The sequence below is a fragment of the Elephantulus edwardii genome, unplaced genomic scaffold (assembly GCF_000299155.1).
Source record: "Elephantulus edwardii isolate Elephantulus edwardi_28Jun2011 unplaced genomic scaffold, EleEdw1.0 scaffold00339, whole genome shotgun sequence".
Classification (NCBI taxonomy): Eukaryota; Metazoa; Chordata; class Mammalia; order Macroscelidea; family Macroscelididae; genus Elephantulus; species Elephantulus edwardii.
Window position 1 is genome coordinate 2,782 of NW_006400089.1, and position 23,063 is coordinate 25,844.

A 23,063-nucleotide genomic window follows, 5' to 3' on the forward strand; every position below is an offset into this window, starting at 1 on the left:
CTCACAGCCCGCCGGTTTTCCCTGTGTGCACACCAATAAAGTTCTCTGATGTTACACATTGTTTGTGTTACTCACACCCCACCGAGTTCCCTGTGTGCACACCAATAAAGTTCTCTGATCTTACACATTGTTTGTGCTCCTCACACCACGCCGGTTTTCCCTGTGTGCACACGAATAAAGTTCTCTGATGTTACACATTGTTTGTATTACTCTCACCCCGCCGGTTCTCCCTGTGTGCACACCAAAAAAGTCCTCTTAGGTTACACATTGTTTGTGTTACTCACACCCCGCCGGTTTTCCCTGTGTGAACACCAATAAATTCTCAGATGTTACACATTGTTTGGGTTACTCATACTCCGGCGGTTTTCCCTGTGTGCACTCCAATAAAGTTCTCTGATGTTACACATTGTGTGTGGTACTTACACCTCGCCGGTTTTCCCTGTGTGCACACCAATAAAGTTCTCTGATGTTACACATTGTGTGTGACACTTACACCTCGTCGGTTTTCCCTGTGTGCACACCAATAACGTTCTCTGATGTTACACATTGTGTGTGTTACACCCCGACGGTTTTCACAGTGTGCACAATAATAAAGTTCTCTTATGTTACACATTGTTTGTGTTACTCAAACCCCGCCGGTTTTCCCTGTGTTAACACCAATAAAGTTCTCTGATGTTACACATTGTGTGTGTTACTCATACCCCGCCGGTTTTCCCTGTGTGCACACCAATAAAGTTCTCTGATGTTCCACATGGTGTGTGGTACTCACACCCTGCCGGTTTGCCCTGTGTGCACACCAATAACGTTCTCTGATGTTACACATTGTGTGTGTTACTCACATCCCGCCGGTTTTCCATGTGCGAACACCAATAAAGTTCTCTGATGTTACACATTATTTGTGTTACTCACTACCTGCCGTATTTCCCAGTTTGTGTTACACACAACTTGCCGGTTTTCCCTGTGTGCACAGCAATAAAGTTCTCTGATCTTACATATTGTTTGTGCTCCTCACACCCCGCCGGTTCTTCCCTGTGTGGGGTTGGATTATTATTTTTGTTTGATGTGGGTGTTGAGTTAGACCGTTATTTTTGCTTCTTTCCTCCTTTTTTATGTGTGTGTCTATTGCTATTAACATTTTCCTGGTGAGCCTTTCCTTGTTTAAGCTATATCCCAGAGGTTTTAGAATGTTATATTTTAATTTTCATTTGTTTTGACAAACTTTTTAATTCTTTAATTCTTCTATAAACTGATAGTGTTTTAGCAGGGTGTTATTTAGCTTCCACACAGATGGTTTTATAAGCTTTATCCTTTTGTTGTTAATTTCTAGTTTAATGGCATTGTGATCTGAGAAGATACTTTGCATTTTTCAATGTTTCTGAATTTGTTGAAGTTTGTTTTGTGTCCTAATATATACTCATTTCTGGAGAATGTACCATGTGCATTCAAGAGCAAAGTAAATTGACTTTTAGTTGGATGCAGTACTCTGACTATATCCACAAGGTCGAGTTGGCTGAATGTGTAGTTTAGATCTTTTGCATTTTTATGCTTCTTTTGAGTTGACCTGTATCCTTTTTAAAGAAAACTTATAATTTATTCATTATTGCACATTTTCTCTTCCTTCCCTCTCCCTCCCCTTGTTCCAAAGTTTTCATAAACAAAAAAAGCATAATCATATATTCCTTTCAGTTATTCCCTTCATCTGTTCATTATCTAGGCAACCCTTCCTATTCCTTCTCCAACCCTTGTCTATCCTTTTTTAGAATAGTGGAGCTATGCAGTATTTACCCTTTTGTGATTGAGGTATTTCACTTCACAAACCAGAGCCACAACTCAAACAGATGTATGCACATCTGTATTTATTGCTGCATTATTCACAATAGCACAGAGATGGAAGCAACCCAAGTGCCCATCAATAAACAAATGGATAGAAAATAATGGTATATCCACACAATGGTATATTATGCAGTATTGAAGGACAATGAAATAGCAAAACATTGCACAACATGGGGTAGCCTTGAGGACCTATCTTCTTCTGCGAATGGTGTGTTCAAGTCTTCTACCACTACTGTGGTGCTATTTATTTCTTCAATTCTGTTAACCTGTTTTTTTGTATTTTGCAGGTTTACTACTTGGTGCATAGATGTTGACCAAAGTTATGTCTTCTTGATCATTGTGTCATTAATCATTAGTGTCCTTCTTTATCTTTTATGGTAATTTTCATCCTGAAGTTTATCTTACCAAATATTAGTATTGCTGTTCCTGCTTTTATGTGTGTGCTATTTGCTTGGTGTATCTCCACCACCCCCGCCTTTGATTGAGTCTTTCTCCTAGTTTCTTAAATGTGTCTCTTGTAGGCAAGATATTGATGCGCTTTATTATTTTATCTAATCTGCTACTCTTTTTCTCTTACTTGGTGCATTTAGTGAATTCATATTAATGTGGTTATTGACAGACCAGTTTTATAGTTGTCATTTTAGTGTTTCTAGTTATTATAGTCCATCCACTTTCCTTTGCATTCTCTGTGTGAAAGTCATCTCTTAAAATTTCTTGTAGTTTTGGTGTTGCTTTCACAAATTCCTTAAGTTCGTTCTATTCTGCTAAGGACCTAATTTCTCTTTCATGCTTGATGGACAGTTTTATTGGGTATGGGATTCTAGGCTGGCAGTTGTTTTCTTTCAGCTTTCTTTATATGTCATCCTGTTGTCTTCTTACTGAGAAATTAGGAATTATTTCTCCTTTGCAGGTGTCATTTTGTTCTTCTAGTGCCACTTTTAGTATTCTGTCTTTATCTTTGATTTTCAAGAATTTGACTATAATAGGTCTTGATGTTTTTCTTTTTACTTCTAGTCTGTTTGGTGTTTGCCGAGCTTCTTGGGTGTGGATTTCCCCCCATTCTTCATAGTATCTGGGAAGTTTTCTTCTAGTACCTCTTCAACCATTTTCTGCACTAGACTAAAAATTCAGGTTCAGAGATGTAAAAATTGGGAAACCAACCAGGGCACCTTAAACAGCAGGGCTAACTCCTGAAGAGCTTAGGGAGGGGCTGTGGCTGTGAGCATCAACCTCAGAGTAGCAGCAGAATACTGAGCTATAAATATAATGCCTGTCAAGGATCATATTTTATTAAATATCTGGATTAATTTTAAGTGTCTCTGTGCAGAATTTTTTAAGATACATTTATGAAGGAAAAACCTATATGGGTTTGTAACTTAATCAAATAACCAGTGAACAATCCCTGTGAACCTCCCATATAAACACATACACACATCCATATTAGGGTGCTGCTGTCCATTTCACAAACATCTGTTCACTGAGGAGTACCAAATTAATAATTTTATTTTACTCTGAATAGAAATGGTATTTAAAGAGTAGCACAAATTACTATACAAAGAATGTATAGAACATTTATTTACATACTGAATATACTCTTTACAGTATCAGAAAAGGTAAAAATATTCACTAACAAATAAGAATGCTAAAGAGACATTACAAGGTCTTTTGACACTGAAGATATACATGAAATTCTTTACTACAGCATGACTTTTTACGTAGTTAAACACTGGAGAACTACAATACAATACATTTTCATGAATAGGTTAATAGGACCCTGGCTATGATATCTGTTGCAAACAGTTCAGGATCTCACTAGCATCCCCTCTTCAGGAGTGCCCATCTGCCCTGAGAGGCATGATGCTTGAGGATGTTCCTTGTCACATGTACTAAGGCCAGAGCTGGTGGTGTACATGTTAGATGTCTGGTGCAGAGCGGTCTGTGTCCTTTTTGTCTTCGTGCCCTCAGGACAAGCCACAAGAAGACTTGGGCACACCAGCCTGGCAGAAACCAGACACTGGTTTGATTCTTCAGAAGGAGCACTTTTCTTAAATTCCCTGAAATCCTTGGGTATAAACAACATCTGGCAAGATAGCTTAAAAGGCAAATTTTTGTAACCTCTTGAATGAGCTGAACAGACTCTCCCGGGTTGCCTGATATCTGCTAATTCTAAGCAGTACATCTCTCTTTCATTTTTGTTTCTCAGCAAGCCCTCTTCCTGACATCAGAAGAGATGTGTAGGCTTTGGTCCTTGGCTCAAACATGGTACGAGGTGGTCTCTTGGTGAGAGGATGCACCTCTATAGCTAATTCCTTTGATTGAGGAAACAATGAAAAGCTAGATACCTCCTGTGAAGACATCAGAACCACCTGGCCAATGCAGCACATTCCCTGTAATGGTTATGGCACCATGAATCAGGGAGGCAGATCCACCAGGACCAGACAAATATATCTGGCACAGAAATGAGGCACTTGTTTTTGGTGCATTGATAGGAGCTTAAATATGGAGTCATCTACCTGTTATCTATAAACACATATCTTTATACAATGCCTGCTTGATTCATATTATTCCAGCTCTGTTAATTACTCAGTTTTCCTTGGCCCCTTATTTTAAGAGACAGAATTCATTAGGCTTATTTTCAAACCCTAGTCTGTTGCTGGTTTACCTGTATGATCTTAGTTTGCACTTGAATTTTGAAAGAGAAGAGTGAAAACTTCACAATGGCTTAAACCTGTCTGGTCAACAAGGGAGTACACTGGGCTGTAAGGGGAAGGACCATGGCTTCATTATAATCTTGTTCAGCTGCATCTCTCTGGGGAGGTCCCAGGGTCAGCAGCTTCCTCCAAATCTAACCAAGAAATCACTGCGTGTGAAAGTCACGCAGTACAAAAGACACACCAAGTCAGTGTGTGAGGTCTGCATGCCTAGTGTGGCCATCTGATGTCAGAAGTTGACCCCAAAAGCTCTTGTTAATGGTGAGATGACTCTTTGTCCTTGTCCTCTTCTTTCTGCTCACAGGCGTCATAAGCACACATGATCCCTGGCAGGAAGGAACACACTGACACAGAGCAGTTCAAGGAGAGGAACTCTTAGGACTTCTGAATATGAGAAGTGTTTAGGAATATAACACAGGCCCATCAAATGACCCCTAACAAGCTGGTGCTCAGCAAGGTTGCTGTACTCTCAGTGGCCACTTCTGAACCCTCTGGACCTTTTCCATAAAAAAAAAAAAGTCATCTCCAAACGTGGGAGAAGACAGGAGTAAAGAGCTAGAGTGGATTATTGAGGACCTCCACACTGCAACCTCACGAGTCTCTGCACCAACATTTTGTGTCATGGCACCGGCAGAGGGTCTATGTGGTGATGACGTCCCCTGAAATCCAAACGTGTCAGTATAAATGCACAGAAAAATGATAAACTGGTATCATAATTTGGCTTAAATGAAATATAAATTACATAGAAATGGTGTTTTATCTTCCACTTTTGTCCTTTCCTAGTCCAGTTTCTCCTTGGTCCACTCCTTACGCAGAACCTACACAATATCAGGGGGTGTCCTCTCCTGGTCAGTTTCTCCTTGGTCCACTCATTACTCAGAACCCTTCACAACAGCAGGGGGTGAGTCCTCATCACCTCAGGATGGTTTCTAGAGTAGCCCAGTGTTCCTTTCAGATCGCTGCCTTAATCCTCACCACACACCTCATTACTGCTTCATTCATGGCTTGCAACATTCTGGAAGCGCTTGACCTGCACTGACCTTCACCACACATGCATCCCCTTCTGTGTCAAGAACTATCTCCACCACTGTGGAGGACTGAGATGAGGGTGGCTGTCACCGTACATCACTGGCCAGGAGCATGCAGAAACATATTGTGCAGGGGTCACACCATGCACTGCAGAGGGCAGACATGCCTCCTTCCCCAAAGCTATAGTATCAGGAAGGCAGGGCTCCATCCCTTTCTCTGGGTGTTTTTTGGTGGCACGTTTACATCCAACGTGGTTCCTGTTGGATATATCCTTTGTACATTTTTTCAATCTCAGAAACATAAATAAATGGGTCACAGCAGCTTTTTCTAGGAAGACCAATAAATGGGGAAGTTGTTTGTTCTTGTTTTTATGAAGTTGGAAGACCTGTTTTTCATTCCTGGGCTAGGAATGACAAGATGTCAGTGTGCTACAGCAAAGTGGTGTCCCTATCCTAACTCCACAAAGTCCTGACAGATTCCCTGTGGGCTGGGGCATGCACAATGCTCAGATCTTCTTCGGAGAACCAATCATGACTTTTGATACAAAGTTCACAATGGCACTGGCTGGCTGCTCAGGGTCATGCTCTGCAAACAGATGGCACACGTTGTCTGTGATGCTGCCCTGCTTTCGGGCCACAAATCCAAAGACTCTGCAAAGGAGAAGTGACAGTCAGAGTGGCCAGTGACCATTAACCACCTCTACCACCATCATCACAATGACCATCAATCACTACCATCAGTATGGATCATCACCACCACCATGGATCACCATCACCACCACCACCACCACCACCACCACCACCAGGAGTCATTTCAGCCATCACTTCTTAACATCTCCTACACGCAAAATTTTCAACTAGACCTCTATCTTGAATATTCCCTATTTCTTTTTCTGCTTTATCTCTAATCTTCTCAACACTCACAAGTAAACTATCACTGCTATGTAACGTAGAATAGGAAGCAACCCACAGCTAACCCTCCAGAGAGTTTTCAGAGGCAGTTAATCACATGGGAGGAGACCACCCATCTTTCTCTCACAGAACAGCTGGTATCCTCAAATTGTATGCCTTCAGGATTGCAGCACTACTTCTTTCCACTAGGCCACCAAAGTGCCCTCAACTATCACTAACCCTACCCTAAAAGCTAAGTGACTAGCTCCTGGCCTGATCCCAAGGCTGCCCTCCAAGTTAAGGCTCTATACACTGCACAGATGCTTCTCCACATTTGGCTTAAGCCCAGGGGATGGAGTCCTGGGGCTTGCTCTCCAGCTAGGACAGGAATCTCTGAGGGGAGGGGGCTGCATTGTGCTGGGTGATTTTTTAGTGCATTGTGGTGTGAGGACCAGGAGTTTTCTTACTAAGACCACCTAACTTCACTTCACAAACTCAAACTAGACAGGCTGCAGGGGTCTGGACCTTGAGTGCTCAACAATATAGTTCCAAATACTACTAGAAAATGACTGGTAGTACCAACTGCCCAGTGTTGATTTCTGAGATGATGTCAGATGCACTCAAGCTCTGACTCCACATGTTAGAGGCACTGAGAATGATTTAACTGAACAAGCTTATCTATAAGCTTATCTAATGGCTTGGAATGAAAGCAGAAATCCTTGACACGCAATCAGCTGGAAAAGCAACCAAACTCATGAGACTTCAGTGACTTCAGATAGGTATTTATTCCAACAGGGATTAAGATCCTGGTTTATAAACAAGTACTTCTTCTTCAGGCAGATGCAATGATTGAAACCCTATTTACAAGACATTTCTGTTCCATTCAACACAGACTTCAATAAAATGGGAAGAGCTAATCAAATAAAGACTCCAATGATCATCTTCTAGGACTTTTTAAATCAGGACAATTGTTTAAAAGAAAAATACACTTAATTTTTTTTTTTAGACAATATGAAGTTGGTATCTTAATAGGTTTTCCAAGTCCTAAAGTTCACACAATAACTACTATTTTTTATATTCAAATTCCTGGCAGAGACCTTCTTTTAAAAAAGTAAGTATTACTGGATTAAGTCTAACAGTTTCTACACTGAGGAGGAGACTAGTGAATGATATACAAGTGACCCAGTGCAACTGAGAAGTCCATGAAAACAAAGATCTTATCTCACCTCTTCAGGGTTGTGGGGACAGTTCCAAGAACAGTGTCTACCTGGGGTGAGGGGTGTCTGAGCACTGTTAGATTCCTGACAAGGAAGGCATCTGACAAAACTGCAGGAGAGGGAGGGAACCTATGAATCGGGGCTACTGGTGTTGAAGTCTAGATTCTGTATAAGGCAATCAGGGAACAGAAACAGCTAGGCTTCAGACAGGCTTGGGAGAACTTTGATTTCCTGCTGGACAGCAAAGTTAATAGTGGCTGTGAGGAGAAGACACTCAGTGGATGGGTCATGCTGCAGCTGCCACTGGGCCACATCTGCAGAAAGGGATCTTCCAAAGGATTCCTCACCCCACCAGGTCTAGAAACCTGGTCTTCCAGGGAGCAAGGGCTTAAAGGAAACTGCCTTCTAATCCAAATCTATTTTTTTGCTTACTCACATTCACACACAGCTCCTTCCCTGATTCCATGTGTTCAAAGCCACTGAGGGCCATGCCTTCTTCTAAATGGTTAAAGTAACTGTCCTCTGCTTCACTGTATTTGTATAGCACTTGAAGGGTTAAATGTAAATCCAGCCCAGACAGAGAATATACCCAAGCCCTCTGGACAAAGTAAAAATACATTCGCTAGAAATCTAGAACAGAAAGCACCCTTGGATTGGGTCTATAAACTAAGAAGGAACATAGAGAATTCTCAGCAACTTACTTTGCTGAAGGGCCATCTTTGATCCACCTTATGAAGTAAAGAGAAAACAAAATAATTTTGTTAATTTTTAATGAATTAAGTGTTTCATAAAATATGCACACTGTTTTAAAAAAACAGATGTCTTACTTTCTATCCTGTGGGTCCAAGGCACAGAAGATGACGCTGTTAACAGGGTAGTGTCTCCGGAAGAAGAGCCTGTGCAGGAAACAAGAAAGGTAAGCACTGGCACTGTGTGTGCATGTGACGGATCGTATGTGATGGTGTCATACTACTTCTAGTCGTGTGGAGATAAGGGCAAAGTCTGTGCTCTCTAAGTGCAAAAGCAAACACAAAGTTGGGAAATAGCTGGTACTCTTTGCCTTTGTGGTAAAATTCACCTCTGGAGAAAGGGGAATTGTCAGCACCAAGCCAAAGGCCTACAGGCAGGTGTGTGAGACTGGCACAAAGGACTGGCCTGAGGGCCCCTTGCCTGTGACCGTCGAGAAACCACTGCCTGTTTCTGAGCCTCAATTTCTCTATCTTTGAAAAGAGAAGCACAATATCTACTCTAGTCATACAAGGATGGTGCCCAGATCAAACAAGTCAACAATGTGAGGTGATTTTAGGACTGAACATGCTATATCTATTGTGGAGTGTGCCTACCACTGGGCTTGGCTCCACTGGTGATATAACAACCAGAAGGCTCAGTATCTGGGGCTCAGGTGCTTGAGCTCGGCTCACCTCTCCCAGACTCCTATTACTGTACCACCCTGTACCCAGACCAGATGGCCCTGGGCATGAGGTCAGCACAATGTTCTGCCCTTCTTGTTTAAGAGGAGGCCAACTTAGGAGGCCCTTGGGGGTGGCTATTGCCACATTCTGGGGATAATTACAAGTATGTTTCTCAGTAGCTGGGGGCTTCGCTTTTGTCATTGGGAGGAAGCTGGATGACCCTCTGGAGAAAGAGAGACTGGCTGCCAAGCAGGGAAGGAAGCAGTAGAGGGTTGCACACCTTCCCAACTGTGGTCTATGGATTGGCACTGGTTCTGTCAACCCTTTAGATGCCTTGCAAAGCTTGCTCGAAAGGATGTGGCTCCTTTCCTTATACAAGTCAGTCCCACATAAAACTCTAACTCTCGTAATATGAAGCTGCTAGCCTCAATGTTTTATAAAGGAAAACAGAAAAGATTGAAAAAAACACCAGGTAACAAGAGTAGTCAGTTCTTGGAGGAAAGAGGAGGGTGGGAGCATGGAGAAGAGAAGATTCAGAAGGTTCCATGACCCAGCTGCTCTGCAGGAGAAAAATAGATAGGTTCCTCCCTTGTCATTTATAGCCTCTGAAAACCTGCGGGAAGGTCAGCTATGAGTTAATCCCACTTGATGGCAATCACTCACTTGAGTGAGTGAGAGGTGATTACAGACTTAAGGGTGGTTCTAAAGATATGATTTAGAAGATTTTTATATTTGTAAGTCATACATGTGTATGTGCAATATTCTAAGTACCAAAAGGTATAGATTTTTTTTTTTAAATTATGATTTCAAAGAAAAACTTCAAGTTGAGCACCAATAATCTATATGTGATTACTTGTTGCTGTGAACCACTAGTTAGAATCCCACTACTGACCCTCCAGCAAGTTTTCAGAGTGTAAATTGTACAGGAGAAGAGTGTCCATTCTTCTCCAATGGAGCATCTGGTGGATTCAAACCCTGGGCCTTTGGGATTGCACACAGGGCACTTTTTTTTCTTTATTAAATTTTCCTTTCTTTTTTTTATTAAATAAATTTTTACTTTATACTAGTTTGCTTACAAAGTTTGTATACATTGTTTTTCACACTATCTTCAGCCACATTATGTTTTATATAATTATTCCTATTCATTATATTTTATAAAATTAATCAACATTGAAATATGCCCATCATTGCCCTTTCTATCCAAATCCCTGCTAGATCTTTCCCATTTCCTTTTCCCATTCCACCTTCTCCTTATCATATTTTAAGACTTCATGATTTCGCCTCTGCTCATCCTCACCTCTGCTCCTACCCTTACCCTTTCCTTGGATCCTCATACACATCTTACCAGTTATTTTTCTATTTCTCCAGTAATGGTTTTATATAGTATTTGTCCTTATGTGACTGAGTTAGTTCACTTAGCATAAGGCTTTTCAGTCCTAGAAAACTTTTAATGACAGGCACATGTGGGATTACTACTTTATTTTTGTGGTGGGGAGGACTGGATATATTTATTTTTATTTTTTGTCAATCTTTTGAATGAAACTACCATGATTTTTTAGATTTCATTTAGTAGCAAACTTGATTAATAACACTTTCAGGAGTTCACAACTTCAAGGCTAAGATTTTAATTAAGGTTATATGGTTACTGGAATAATCATTATAAATGAAGTTTGTTTTTTTTCAGTCCTGAAATATGTTTATTAAAAAGCTTTGAAAAAGTCATATTTTTGTCAAAGTATGGCTTTTGGGCTGCAATAGATGTCATTGTTGTAGGCTGACACCAGTGCTTGAGACATAGTGATTTAGGCAGTCCACCAGTTAAGCAAACCGAGCATAGGGACAGAGTTGTAAAATGTGAGCATGATGACAGCTTATTAATGCCATTTAAAACCATTTTCACTAAGGTAATATTCAGCCTGACCTTGTTATTTATGCATCAGCAGAATTAGCTAATTGTAACTGCTCTGAATGCAGCAGTAATGAAAAAGGGGCACAAAGTGTGTGAATTAACAGTAATAATTTCTAGGAATCTTTATTTTGTATTTGTGGAAATACTGCTTTAATTTTATACCACATTTCTATGTGTGGTTTCTAAATTCAATTCCAATACCAGTTTTGCAAAAGTTCTAAAATCAGTTCAATTTCTTTTTCTAAAAGAATTAGTATTTATTTTTTAAGATTTATTCACTGTTCATCTGTTAACACTTACTTTTCCAGCGAAGACATAACCAATGCTGCCTTAAAACTTAGTGTTCCTTTTTCACTTCCTGCACATTTATAATTTTGTTTGCTGATTGAATATTGATTTTGTCATGTCTCCATCTGCTAAAATAGTGAAGCATCCTTCCATGAAGATGGCCGTGGTTTTCCTCGGAACCAGTAGGACAGAGTTGACGTTGACCTGGTTTAACAGTTGTTCTCTTTTTCAAGCCAGCTGTAAACCATATCCACTTGCAAATCCAAGGTTTTCTTCTCTTGGCCTGATTTCCTTCCACACTTAGTCCAAGACTCAAAGTCCTAGGGCTCAACTATGAGGACAAAGCAGAGAGGAGGGGCTGTCAGTGCCTTGTGCACTCCAGGTGGGGGGAGCAAGGTCCTGCAAAGCTGCTTTCTGCTGGGCTGCAATATGCTGCTGTTCAGCATGGTCCCGGAAATCCTAATTAAGAGAGGGTCTCGAGAGTGTAATGCTGGCGCCAGGATGATTTGTTGACGATTGGTTCTGCATGAGTAGTTTTCTTTTCTCTTTGTCCAATTCAGCCAAGATTGCAACTGTATTTTTATTTTGAAAACCTTGGATTTCCGTTAAACACTCACTCCTGGGCTGGGCTGGGCGTAGGCTCGGCGGGGAGGCCTCGGCTGGGAGGCCTCGGCGGGGCCAGGCTGGACGCCCGCAGCCCGCGGCTCCCGCGCTATAAATGAAGTTTTATAAAAAAAAAAGCTAAAAGCAGTCTGACCACTTAACAGAAAATATAAATGACCAAGTCTCTAGACCATATAATGTAAGTACACTTAATAATGTAAGTACTTTAACAGTCAAAGAGATAGAAAGGTCTCCACCGAAGAAAAAAAATAGGCATTAGGTATCTATATGCATATGCATACTTCTACAATATGCATGTTTTGGTCATTAGCATGGTGGTATGAACAAGGCAATGTGGCAGGTACTAGCATGCAGAAGTGTGCTGGCTGTGCTAGAGGGCAGCAGAGGCAGTAGTGGCAGGCACAGGGCGGGGTTCCCAGAAGGCACTTTAGTCTTTTCCTCCACAGAGCAGCAAGAGGGATTTCTTACAGTCTCCCGATTTATCATCCTTGATCATGGAATGTAGGGAGGTGGCAAAATTTTTCCTGAACTCCTTTCTTATGTTAAGCAGATCAATCTCACTCTTGGAAACCATGACTCTGATGAGGGTGTGGTCATCTGTCCCAGCTCCCTTCATAGCATAGTAGAGGGTTTCTGCAAGGTAGGCAGGTATACTTCAAATAGATTTTACAACAGCAAGAAGTAGTTGCTCCAAATTACCAGAAGTCTCTCGATCAATGGTTCTCTCAATTTGAAATCCTTATATGGTTATGTATTTGTCAAACACCCTTCTCAAATAAGACACACTTCGTGTTCCAAAGATAGTGATAAATTTTTCTTCATCCGTGCCCCACTGAGCTCCCTAGCTTGAAACAAAGCCTGAGCATCTTCTTCAACCTGAGCTTCATTAATTCCAATATCAGGGTCTCAATTAGCCTGAAGGAGAACCACCAGCATTCTCTGATAGTATCTGGAGGTATCGCTCACCACATCATCTTCCAGGCTTGAGTCATATTCTTAAATTTGTTTTATGGCTGTCAGATCAGGTGTCCTTGAAGCAATAATTTCCGTCAGGACTTTCTCTTCTCATTTGTACCAGCTCCCTTGAGAGCTCATAGGCGTCATAAAGCTCAGAGGGTTTCATTAGAGCCACAATTAACTTCTCAAATTTTCCAGTCAGTTCTGACTTCAGATCATCCAGGAAATCCCTGCCAAAAAGAGTTTTATAAGATGCAGCCATTTCCTTGGTGCTGCATATTGCTTCGGGATGTTAGAACAGTCAGGATGGTACCCAGGCCTTTCATGGCCTTCCAAAGATTTTCTGCATTGGCCCAGTCATCATATCCAGTGAAGTCAGTCACGGTGCCTCTGAGAATCTGTGCCATGGCGAATGCTCAGGTCAGGAGATGGTGATGCGAGACCAGGCAGAGTGCTTCAAACCTTCCAAGGAGCAACGGTGCACAGAGCGTCTAGGCAGGGATGCGAACAGAGCATGAGAACTAATTATTTAAGAGTTACCATCAACACTTCTTTGAGGCATTTTCTCTCCATAAGAAGAGCCAGTAGGAAAGCCTGTTAGCAAATCTGGAGGCCCTGCTCCTGAGCTTGGCACTTACTTTCTCTGGTTGTCTGTCAGTGTGATGCCCTGGGCAGACACCTTGAAGTGGACCACAGTGGAGATGGGAGGTGGCTCTTGGACCAGGGTGATGTTCAGGGCCTTCTGCACAGCCTGGTGGCCAGTCAAGGACTCCATCTCCACAGAGTTCAGGTACCACACATTGCAGGCTGCAAGACAGAAAGGGGGTGGGGTTAACTAACCATGCTCTCTTCAGAAGACTCAAATGCCACTGTGCCATACAGGGGTCATGTCACCAACTTAGAGACATTACTGGTCATGATCTGCATGTGTGAACAATGCCTGTTATAATGTAAAGGCAAATTTTTCTTTGTGGTTAGTTTCCCAAGTCTTGTGCAGGGAATCTGCAAGTGAGGAGAATAACTGAGCCCCTTTCCACAGAGGTTTCCATACTATCCTGTGTATCTGCTGGTCTGAGAGGAGCAGCCTTCCCCTCAGGGTTAAACTAGTGGCTTCAGCTAAGTGTGTAGGGACTTCTGCTTCATTCAGTTCATTTAGCTAAAGGAATCTATCGCCTTGCCTGGTCAAGAACCAAGAATGCTACCTCACCCAAGGAACACAGCACTTTCCATTCCCCTCTACTGAATGCCAGGCTCTGTAAGGGAATGTGTAGGTATTTAATGTAATTTAAAAAGGCCTCTGTATTCCTACTGAGCAAGGGAAAAGCATGACCCTGTTTATCTATCTATACAAGGGTAGTAGAAGCTGTCAAGAAGTGATGTCTTAGGGAACAATGCTGTCTTCTCTTGACATTTATTCTAACTGTGGAGAAGCAGCAGGCATTTGGACCAATATCTTATACACCCATAAACACATACACAGCTTAGAAAGAAGGATGGATATAATGCCGTGCTTTCCTGGGTGCAAAAGTGCAGGGCCACTTAAGAGCTTCTCAACTATCCATTCTCAAAATAAAAAAGAAAAAAAGAAAAAAATTTAAAAAAGCAATAAAATGGCTAGTTAACCTAGACAACTATGAAGCTTTTCTATTAGTATCAATAATACAGAATAATTACAATTGTCGTTGTTATTGTTATGTTTTGTCGAGTTGCTTGAGACTCATAGCGACCCTATGTACAACAGCCCTAAACTCTGCTCTGTCCTGTGCCAATTGCATTGTCTCTAATACACCCATCCTAATTACCCCAGTCACTAAATCAATCCACTTCATAGAGTCTTCCCCTCCTGTGTCGTCCCTCCACCCGACCAAGCATGATGTCCCTCTCCAAGGAACTGTCCCTCCTTACAACATGTCCACAGTATGTTAGACGAAGCCTCAGAATCCTTGCCTCCAAGAAGCCGCCTGGTTTAACCCTCTCCAGGATGAATTTGTTTATTTTCCTAGTATCCCATGGTACATTCAATCCAGCAACACAACTCAAAGGCATCAATTCTCCTTCTATCCTCCCTAGTCATTGTCCAACTCTCTGAAGCACAGCAAGTGATTGCAAAGACCATGACCTGTATCAGGCACAGCTTAGTCTCAAGAGAGACATCACTGCTCTTCAGTATTTTGGAGAAGTCCCTAACAGCAGACTTTCCCATGGCAATACACCTTTTAATTTCCTGGCTACTGGTGCCAAGAGTGTTGACTGTGGAGCCAAGCAAACTAAAGCTGTGAACAATATCAATCTCTTCACCATCCATTCTGATGCTGCCAATTGGTCTAGTGGTGAGAATCTGTCTTCTTGACATTGAGCCTCAGTCCATACTGAAGGCTGCAGTCCTTGACCCTCTACAGCAAACACTTTAGATCCTCCTCAGTTTCAGCAAGCAGGGTTGTGTCATCTGCATAACGCAGGTTGTTGATAGATCTTCCACCAATCCTGATGCCGCATTTCTCCTCAGAGCCCAGCCTCCCAGATGATCTGTTCTGCATACAGGTTGAAAAGGTATGGAGACAGGGACACATCCCTGGCATACGCTCTTCCCAATTTTGAACCATGCCGTGTTTCCTTGCTCTGTTCTGATGAGTGCCTCCTGGTCCAAGTATAGGTTTCACATTAGCATGATCAAGTGTTCTGGGATTCCCATTCTTCTCAGAGTCAGCCACAGTTTGTTATGATCCACACAGTCAAACGCCTTTGCATAATCACAATTAGAATGAAAATAAAAACTAGTGTTTGCACTAACAAATTAATAAGAAAAACAAAGTCATTTCCCTTACTTGTGGGGCATCTTAAGAGCACGCTGACAATGATAGAATTTTCACAGATTATGGCAGAAAAGAGAATGATTGCATTCACAGGAGGAGGTTCAGCCAAAAAAGGCTGACTGTGAAGGCAGGAAGCAGACACCAGAAAACTTCTTACAAAGTAAACAGCCTCCTGACCTGAATGACAATTTCTAATGGTCTAGAGGACTCTCTGCTGCCAGAAACCTTCAACACTCATGAGAGAAATGACTGAAATGGTATTATGTCATTACATAAAATTTGAGAGAAAAGTTCTGAACACCTATCATTTATCTGTCAGTTTGTTGTACTGGTTTGGCATATGCTAAAAACTGTATTTCCAATAATGGCAGGGTCACCCATAATGAACTTCCGAACTAAGACAGACTAGAAAGAAAAGGCTGCTAATCTACTTAAAGAAACAAGCCAGTGAAAACCCTCTGCATTACAACAGAAGATTGTGAATTATAAGGCTGGGGACTGAGCTAGTAGGAAGACACTACACACTAATCACAACAGAAAAATCATGGAGAGGACACAAATGGCAGCATCTTGTCTTTAGGATGTACTCAGGGCCACTGTGAAGTGCACTCAAGGAACAAGTGAATACTTCAAAACACACTTGCTTTTACTTCTTCAAGTTTAACTAGGTTGTTGATTAATGTGAATTCTTACTCTGTCAGAAATTGGCTAAATATTTTATGTAGCTTATTTAATGAAGACTATACATTCTATAGGTTTTTCAGTGACTGGGGTAATCGGGATGGTTGTATCGGAGACGGTGCGATTGGCACAGGACAGAGCAGAGTTTAGGGCTGTTGTACATAGGGTTGCTATGAGTCGCAAATGACTCGACGGCACATAACAACAACAACAACAACATACATTCTATAAGGGATATTGTTATCTCTAACTTAAAGATGATGGAGGTGTGGAGATATTACGAAACTTGTTTAAGGTTAACAAGTTTTTCCAAGTCCAAGCTCCTACAGGCCCAGAATGGTGCTGTGACAATCTCCAAGGCTAACCCTTTCAATGTTGATGGAGAAACTACTGGTACCGGGTATGGATGGACAGACCCTCACTGAAAACATACAATGATTATTGAGATTTAGCTATCAAGTATACTGTGATTCTTTTAGGTTGTATGCAATTTTCCTGCTATAGATAAGGTCCAGACAGTGCCATGAAATCAACATATGAGCAAAGGCTGGTGGTAGAATGACAGAATTCTGCACAGTCAATGATTTATTTATTGCAAATACCTTTTAAAAGAAAAACAAATGCAGGCTTTACACATATATTTCACTTGATGATATGCCTAGGAATCAAATCGATTACATTTGTGGAAAGACTCACTGGAGAACCTCAATATCAGCTGTGAGAACTAGGCCAGGTGCTGACTGTGGGACAGACCACCAACTACTCATATGCAAGTTCAAGCTGAAATTGAAGAAAATGAAATAGAATCCACAGGAACCAAAATTTGACCTTTAGTCTGTCCCACTCGAATTTCAAAACCATCTCAGAACAGGGTTGAGGCCTTGAGCACCAGTGAGCATAGACCAAATGAGCTGTGGGAGGATATCAAGAATATTGTCCATGAAGAATAATACAAAAGATCATTACAAAGGCTGAAGAGGAAGAAAAGATCAAAATGGATGTCAAATGAAACTCTGAATATTCCTTTAGAGCACCAAGAAACCAAAGTTAAAAGAAGAAATCAAAGAGCTGAACAGAAAATTTCAAAGGGCAGCTCAGGACAAAAAAACAAGATACTATAATGAAATGTGCAGAGAGCTGGAGTCAGATAATCAAAAGGAATTAACTCGCACAGTGTTTATTAAGCTGAAGGAGTTGAAAAATAAACTCAAACCACGAGTGACAATACTTAAAGATGCTTTGGGTAGAATGTTAAATGATCCAAGAAGTATTAAAAGAAGATAGAAGAAGTACACAGAGTCACTGTGCCAGAATGAATTGGCTGATACAGAAGAATTTCATGAAATAACATGAGCAAGCGCCTCTGGTGATGAACAGAGCAAGGAGACACTACATGATTCAAAATCAGGAAGGGGATCCACCAGGAATGTATTCTGTTTCCACACCTTTTCAATGTGTATGCAGAATGGATCATCTGGGACGCCGGGCTGTATGAGGAGGAATGTGGTATCAGGATTGGTGGAAGATTCATCAACAACCTGTGTTATACAGATGACACAACCCTGCTTGCTGAAACTGAGGAGGACCTGAAGTACTTTCTGCAGAGGGTCAAGGAACTGCAGCCTTAAATACGAATTGAAAATCAACATCAAAAAAACAAAGACTCACCACTGGACCAATTGGCAGCATCAGAATGGATGAAGAAGAGACTGAGATAGTTAACAGTTTTAGTTGGCTTGGCTCCATAGTCAACACACTTGGTACCAGCATCCAGGAAATCAAGAGACAAAATTGCATTGGGAAAGTCAGCTGTCAGGGACCTCTCCAGAGTACTGAAGAGCAAAAGCATCAGGCTGGAGACTAAGGTGCATCTGATCTGGGCTATAGTCTTCGCAACTGTGTGCTATGCATGGAGAGCTGGACAGTGACTAGGGATGATAGAAAGAGAATTGATGCCTCTGAGCTGTGGTGCTGGAGAAGAATACTGAATATACTATGGACTGCTAGGAAAACAAACACATTAGTCCTGGAGAGGGTGAAGCTGGGCTGCTCTTGGAGTCAAGGCTTCTATAGCTTCGTCTGACATACTCTGGGCATGTTACAAGGAGGGGCCAGTCCTTGGAGAGGGACATCATGTTTGGGAGAGTGGAGGGATAGCACAGGAGAGGAAGACACTCAGTGAGATGGATCAATTCTGTGGGTCGGAGACGGTGAGGTTGGTATAGGATAGGGCAAGGTTTAGGGCTCCTGTACATAGCGATGCCATGAGTGGCAAGCGACTTGATGGCTCATAACAACAACACAACAGTTAGCACACTCCTGCAAGTGCATATTTTGGGAGATATGTACTGACAGGTAGGAATCAATGACTCTTTCCAAATGTCAGAGCCAAGCCCAAGGTCTTCATAGAAAGTATTACTCCTGACCATACTCTGTTCCTTGGAGTTGGATAGTACTGCAACTTACTGGGCAGTGTATGCTAAGAAGGCTTTTTGAGAAGGTGACAGCCAGGCAGATGGTTTACTGCAATTTAACGTGAAGGACTTAAGCTCATGAAAGATTTAGCTCATGTTCTCTTGGGAAAAACAAAAGAGCTGGCCAAAAAGTACTTGCCATCCCAACTGCCCATTTTCCATGGCACAGTTTGGATGAAATAGGAAATGACATTTACTAGCTTCTATGAAATGGTGAGGTCACCTGCTGCATCATCACAGCTGCAGTGGTTCTGTTCCATTCAATTAACTACATACCTGTCTTAAAAATTTCTTAATATGGCCTAGACTACTCTCCTCCTTGGCATACTAGACTGAGGCCCCAGCCCCTTCGCCTGGTGGTCCCAGCCCTACCACCTGGACCCCCACATCCACCACCTTGAGGACCTGGCCTTGCTGCCTGGATGCTCCTGCTGGCCACCTGGATGTCCCGACCCTGCCACCTGGAGGACCTGGCCCCGCAGAACTGTCACTGGGACAGTTCTGCCAGCTGCCTAAAAGCCTAGTCCCTGTCACCTGGAAGACTTGGCCTCTTTGCCTGGATGCTCCAATCGCCTGGGGAGATGATCCCCTGATGCCTCGCTGAACTGCACTGGAGACACAGATGAAGCTGTTTTCTCCCCCTTCCCTGTTCTTGAACTGCCTTTAGCCCTGAGCATCATGGACCCGCCTAGCTGTTGCAGATGCCTGACAGAGAAGGCTGCTAACTCACAGGCCACATATCTTCCCAAGTAGAACAAGTCTTCCCTTCAGTCAAAAGTTCACAGAGAAACTCAGGCAGGTTAGCTTCTCCACCCTCTGCTGGAGCAGTGACTTCCTGAGCCATAGTTTTCACACCAAGAGCCCATAAGGCCTCAGGCATGAAAAACTCTACCACAGCAATGTCATAGAAAAAGCAGACTACCTCACACCCTACACAAACCCAAACTATGATGGGACCCAAAAAAAGTGACACAGTATCAGTGGATTTACTAAAGCGAGAATGTCTGATGAAACTTCCTGACACAAAATTCTAAAGAACAATTCTTGAATATTTTCAATGGGTGAAAGACAAACTTGAAGAATTACAAGACTCTGCAAGCAACACCAAAAGAAACTTTAACAATCCAGATAAAACAAAAAAGGCATTAGAGGCTCCGTAAAAACAAGAAACCACAATCCAGAATATGAGGACCAATGTTCCAGATGCTGTCAACATGTTGGAGGGACATACAAACAGAGTTGAAGAGACAGAGTACAGAAGCAACAAAATAAAAGATGAAAATGTCACCACTGATCTGCTAAAACAAAACGCAGAATCAAAAAGGAAGAAAAAAAGAAAGCCTAAGAACAATGAGGGACACCATTGAGAGAAATGACTAGGAATCCCAGAGCAGGAAGAAGCAGGTAAAAGGATCAAGAAAGTTGTGGAAGAATATTAGAAGAAAATTTTCTAGGCATAATGAAGAATGAAGAAATTAATATTCAAGAAGCTCAGCAAACACCATATAGAATAGACTCCAAAAGAAAAACACCAAGACATGTCATAATCAAATTTGCCAGAACCACAGATAAGGAGAGAATTCTGAAAGCAGTGAGGGAGAAATAAAAAGTAACCTACAAGGGAGAGCAAATAAGAAGAAGTGTAAATTTCTCAGCAGAAATCATGCAAGCAAGAAGAGAGTAGAATGACATATATTGAACACTCAAGAATACAGCTGTCAACCAAGAATACTGTACCCAGTCAAACTGTCAATCAAATATGAAGGAGAGACCAAGATATTCCCAGAAAAGTAGAAACTAAGAGAGTATCTTAAAACCAAGACCAGTTTTGCAGGAAACACTGAGAAATGTCCTTCTCACAGAGAAGCCACAGAAAGCAGGATGGACCAAAGTAACTAGCAACAAAACTAAATCACAGTCAACAAAAAGATAGCAATAAAACCTTGCCTCTCAATAATTACACTGAATGTAATGGTTTAAATGGACCACTGAAGTGAAAACAATAGAAGATTGGATAAAAACCAAAACTCATCAATGTGCTGTGTACAAGAGACACACCTGAAAAGTGAAGATAAAGAAAGACTAGAAATAAAAGGATGGGGAAAGAAATATAACAAGCAAATGGCAATTAGGAAAAAAACCCCAAAAATAAAAAAAAAAGAGTAGCAATATTAATCTCTGATAAAATTTCAATACAAAAACCATCGCAAAGGAAAAGAAGGTCACTATATAATGCTTAGAGTCAATAGAACAAGAGGACATAATATTAACATGAAAGTAATCAACAACAATAACATGCACCAAACGACAGAGCTGCAAAATATATAAAAGAAACATGAACAGAACCGAAAAAAAGAAATAGACAACGCTATAATAGTAGTAGGAGACTTGAATACACCACGTTCAAGATAAGCTAGAACTACCAGAAAGAAATTCAACACAGATGCTGAAGAATTATACCAGATAATAATCCAAATCGGTCTCAGATATATGCAGGCTAATGTACCAAGAAAGAAAAAAAACACCAAAAAACCCTAACCAAACACTCCACAAAAAACTGCCCAAAAAACAAAATAAAACAACAACAACCAAAAAAACCCCCACAACAATATACAGTATACCTTCTTCTCCAATGTGCATGGAACATTCTCCAAAGTAGATCACCTTTTAGGTCACAAGGCAAGCATCAACTAATTAAAAAACACAGAAATAATAAAAAGCATTTTCTCAGACCACAATGCTACAAAATTAGAAACTAATAAAAAGAGGATAAAAGAGGGTAAAAACCATACATTTGGAAGCTGAACAACAATTAGTTTCAGCATGAGTGGGTAACAGAACAAATAAAAACAAAAGTTAAAAATTCTTGAAACAAATGAAAATGAAAACACAACTTACCCAAACCTCTGGAAACAGCCAAAGCAGTAACTAGAGATCAATTTTTAGCAATAAGCAAACACATCAAAAGGCAAGAAAAGAAGTATAATCGACACTCCAACCCAACATCTGCAACAAATTAAAAAAGAACAGCAAGAAAGCCTGACACTCTCTAAAAAGTGGAAATTCTAAAAATTAGGGCAGAAATAAATGAAATAGAAGACAGAAAAACAAACGAAACAATAAAAAAACAAGGAGTTGGTTCTTCAAAAAGGTCAATAAAATCAACAAACCACTAGCAAAATCAACAAAGGAAAAGGAAAAGAAAGACACAAATAATCCAAATAAGAGATGAAAGGGGTAAAGTCACAAGAGAACTAACTAAAAAAAAAAGTTAACAATGAAATATTATGAAAAACTATACTCAAACAAATTTGAAAACCTAGAGCAAATGTACAAATATTTAGAAACTTACAACCTACCTAAATTGACACAGACCAAAATCGAACACCTGAACAGATCCATTAGTAAAGAAGAAACTGAACATGTAATAAAATAACTCTAACAAAGTCCTAGACCAGATGGTTTTACAAGTGAATTATATAGAACATTCAGAGAAGATCTGTCACAAATTCTACATAAAGTATTTCAGAAAATAGAAAAAGCTGAAATTCTTCTAGACTCATTCTATGAAGAAAATATATCTTTGATACCAGAGTCAGGGAAAGAGACTACCAAAACAGAAAACTATAGGAAAGAATTTCTCATTAACATAGATGTAAAACATCCTCAGTAAAATACTGGCCAATAGAATCTGACAGTATATAAAAAAATAATTTACTGTGACCAAGCGGGATTTATAAAAGGTATGCAAGGATGGTTTAGCAATAAGAAAAAGAATCAGTGTAATTCATCACATTAACAAAGCAAAGAACAAGAAAGACACGAATCTATCAATTGATGCAAAAAAGGCCTTTGACAAAACCCAACACCCTTTCCTGATTAAAATACTCAACAAAATAGGAATAGAGGAGAATTTCCTCTACGTAGTAAGAAATATATACACAAATCCAAGAGTCAACATTGTTCTCAATGGCAAGAGACTAAAAGGCATTCCCTATGAGAATAGAAACTAGGCAAGAATGCCCGCTATAACCTCTCCTATTCAATACTTTATTGGAAGTCTTAGCAATAGCAATAAGACAAGAGAAGGAAATAAGAGGTATCCAAACTGGCAAAGAGGAGGTAAAAGTATCTCTATTTGCAGATGATAAGATAATATACTTAGAAAATCCTAAAGACTCCGCAAGAAAACTACAGGACATAGTTGACCAATTCAGCAAAGTGG

At 40.9% G+C, this 23,063-nt stretch overlaps 1 protein-coding gene and 1 pseudogene across 1 annotated transcript in view; both read right to left on the reverse strand.

The window, feature by feature from the left end:
* Positions 1-6,078: 6,078 nt before the first annotated feature.
* TNS3 (tensin 3) overlaps positions 6,079-23,063 on the reverse strand; it is a 312,604-nt gene continuing 295,619 nt past the window's right edge. The window contains exons 23-26 of the mRNA XM_006901611.1: positions 13,509-13,677; positions 8,508-8,576; positions 8,382-8,408; positions 6,079-6,223 (exon numbers count right to left, since the gene is read on the reverse strand). Coding sequence (XP_006901673.1) covers positions 6,079-6,223; positions 8,382-8,408; positions 8,508-8,576; positions 13,509-13,677 — 410 coding nt within the window. The remainder of the gene's footprint in view (positions 6,224-8,381; positions 8,409-8,507; positions 8,577-13,508; positions 13,678-23,063) is intronic.
* On the reverse strand, positions 11,617-13,277 carry LOC102849468 (annotated as a pseudogene).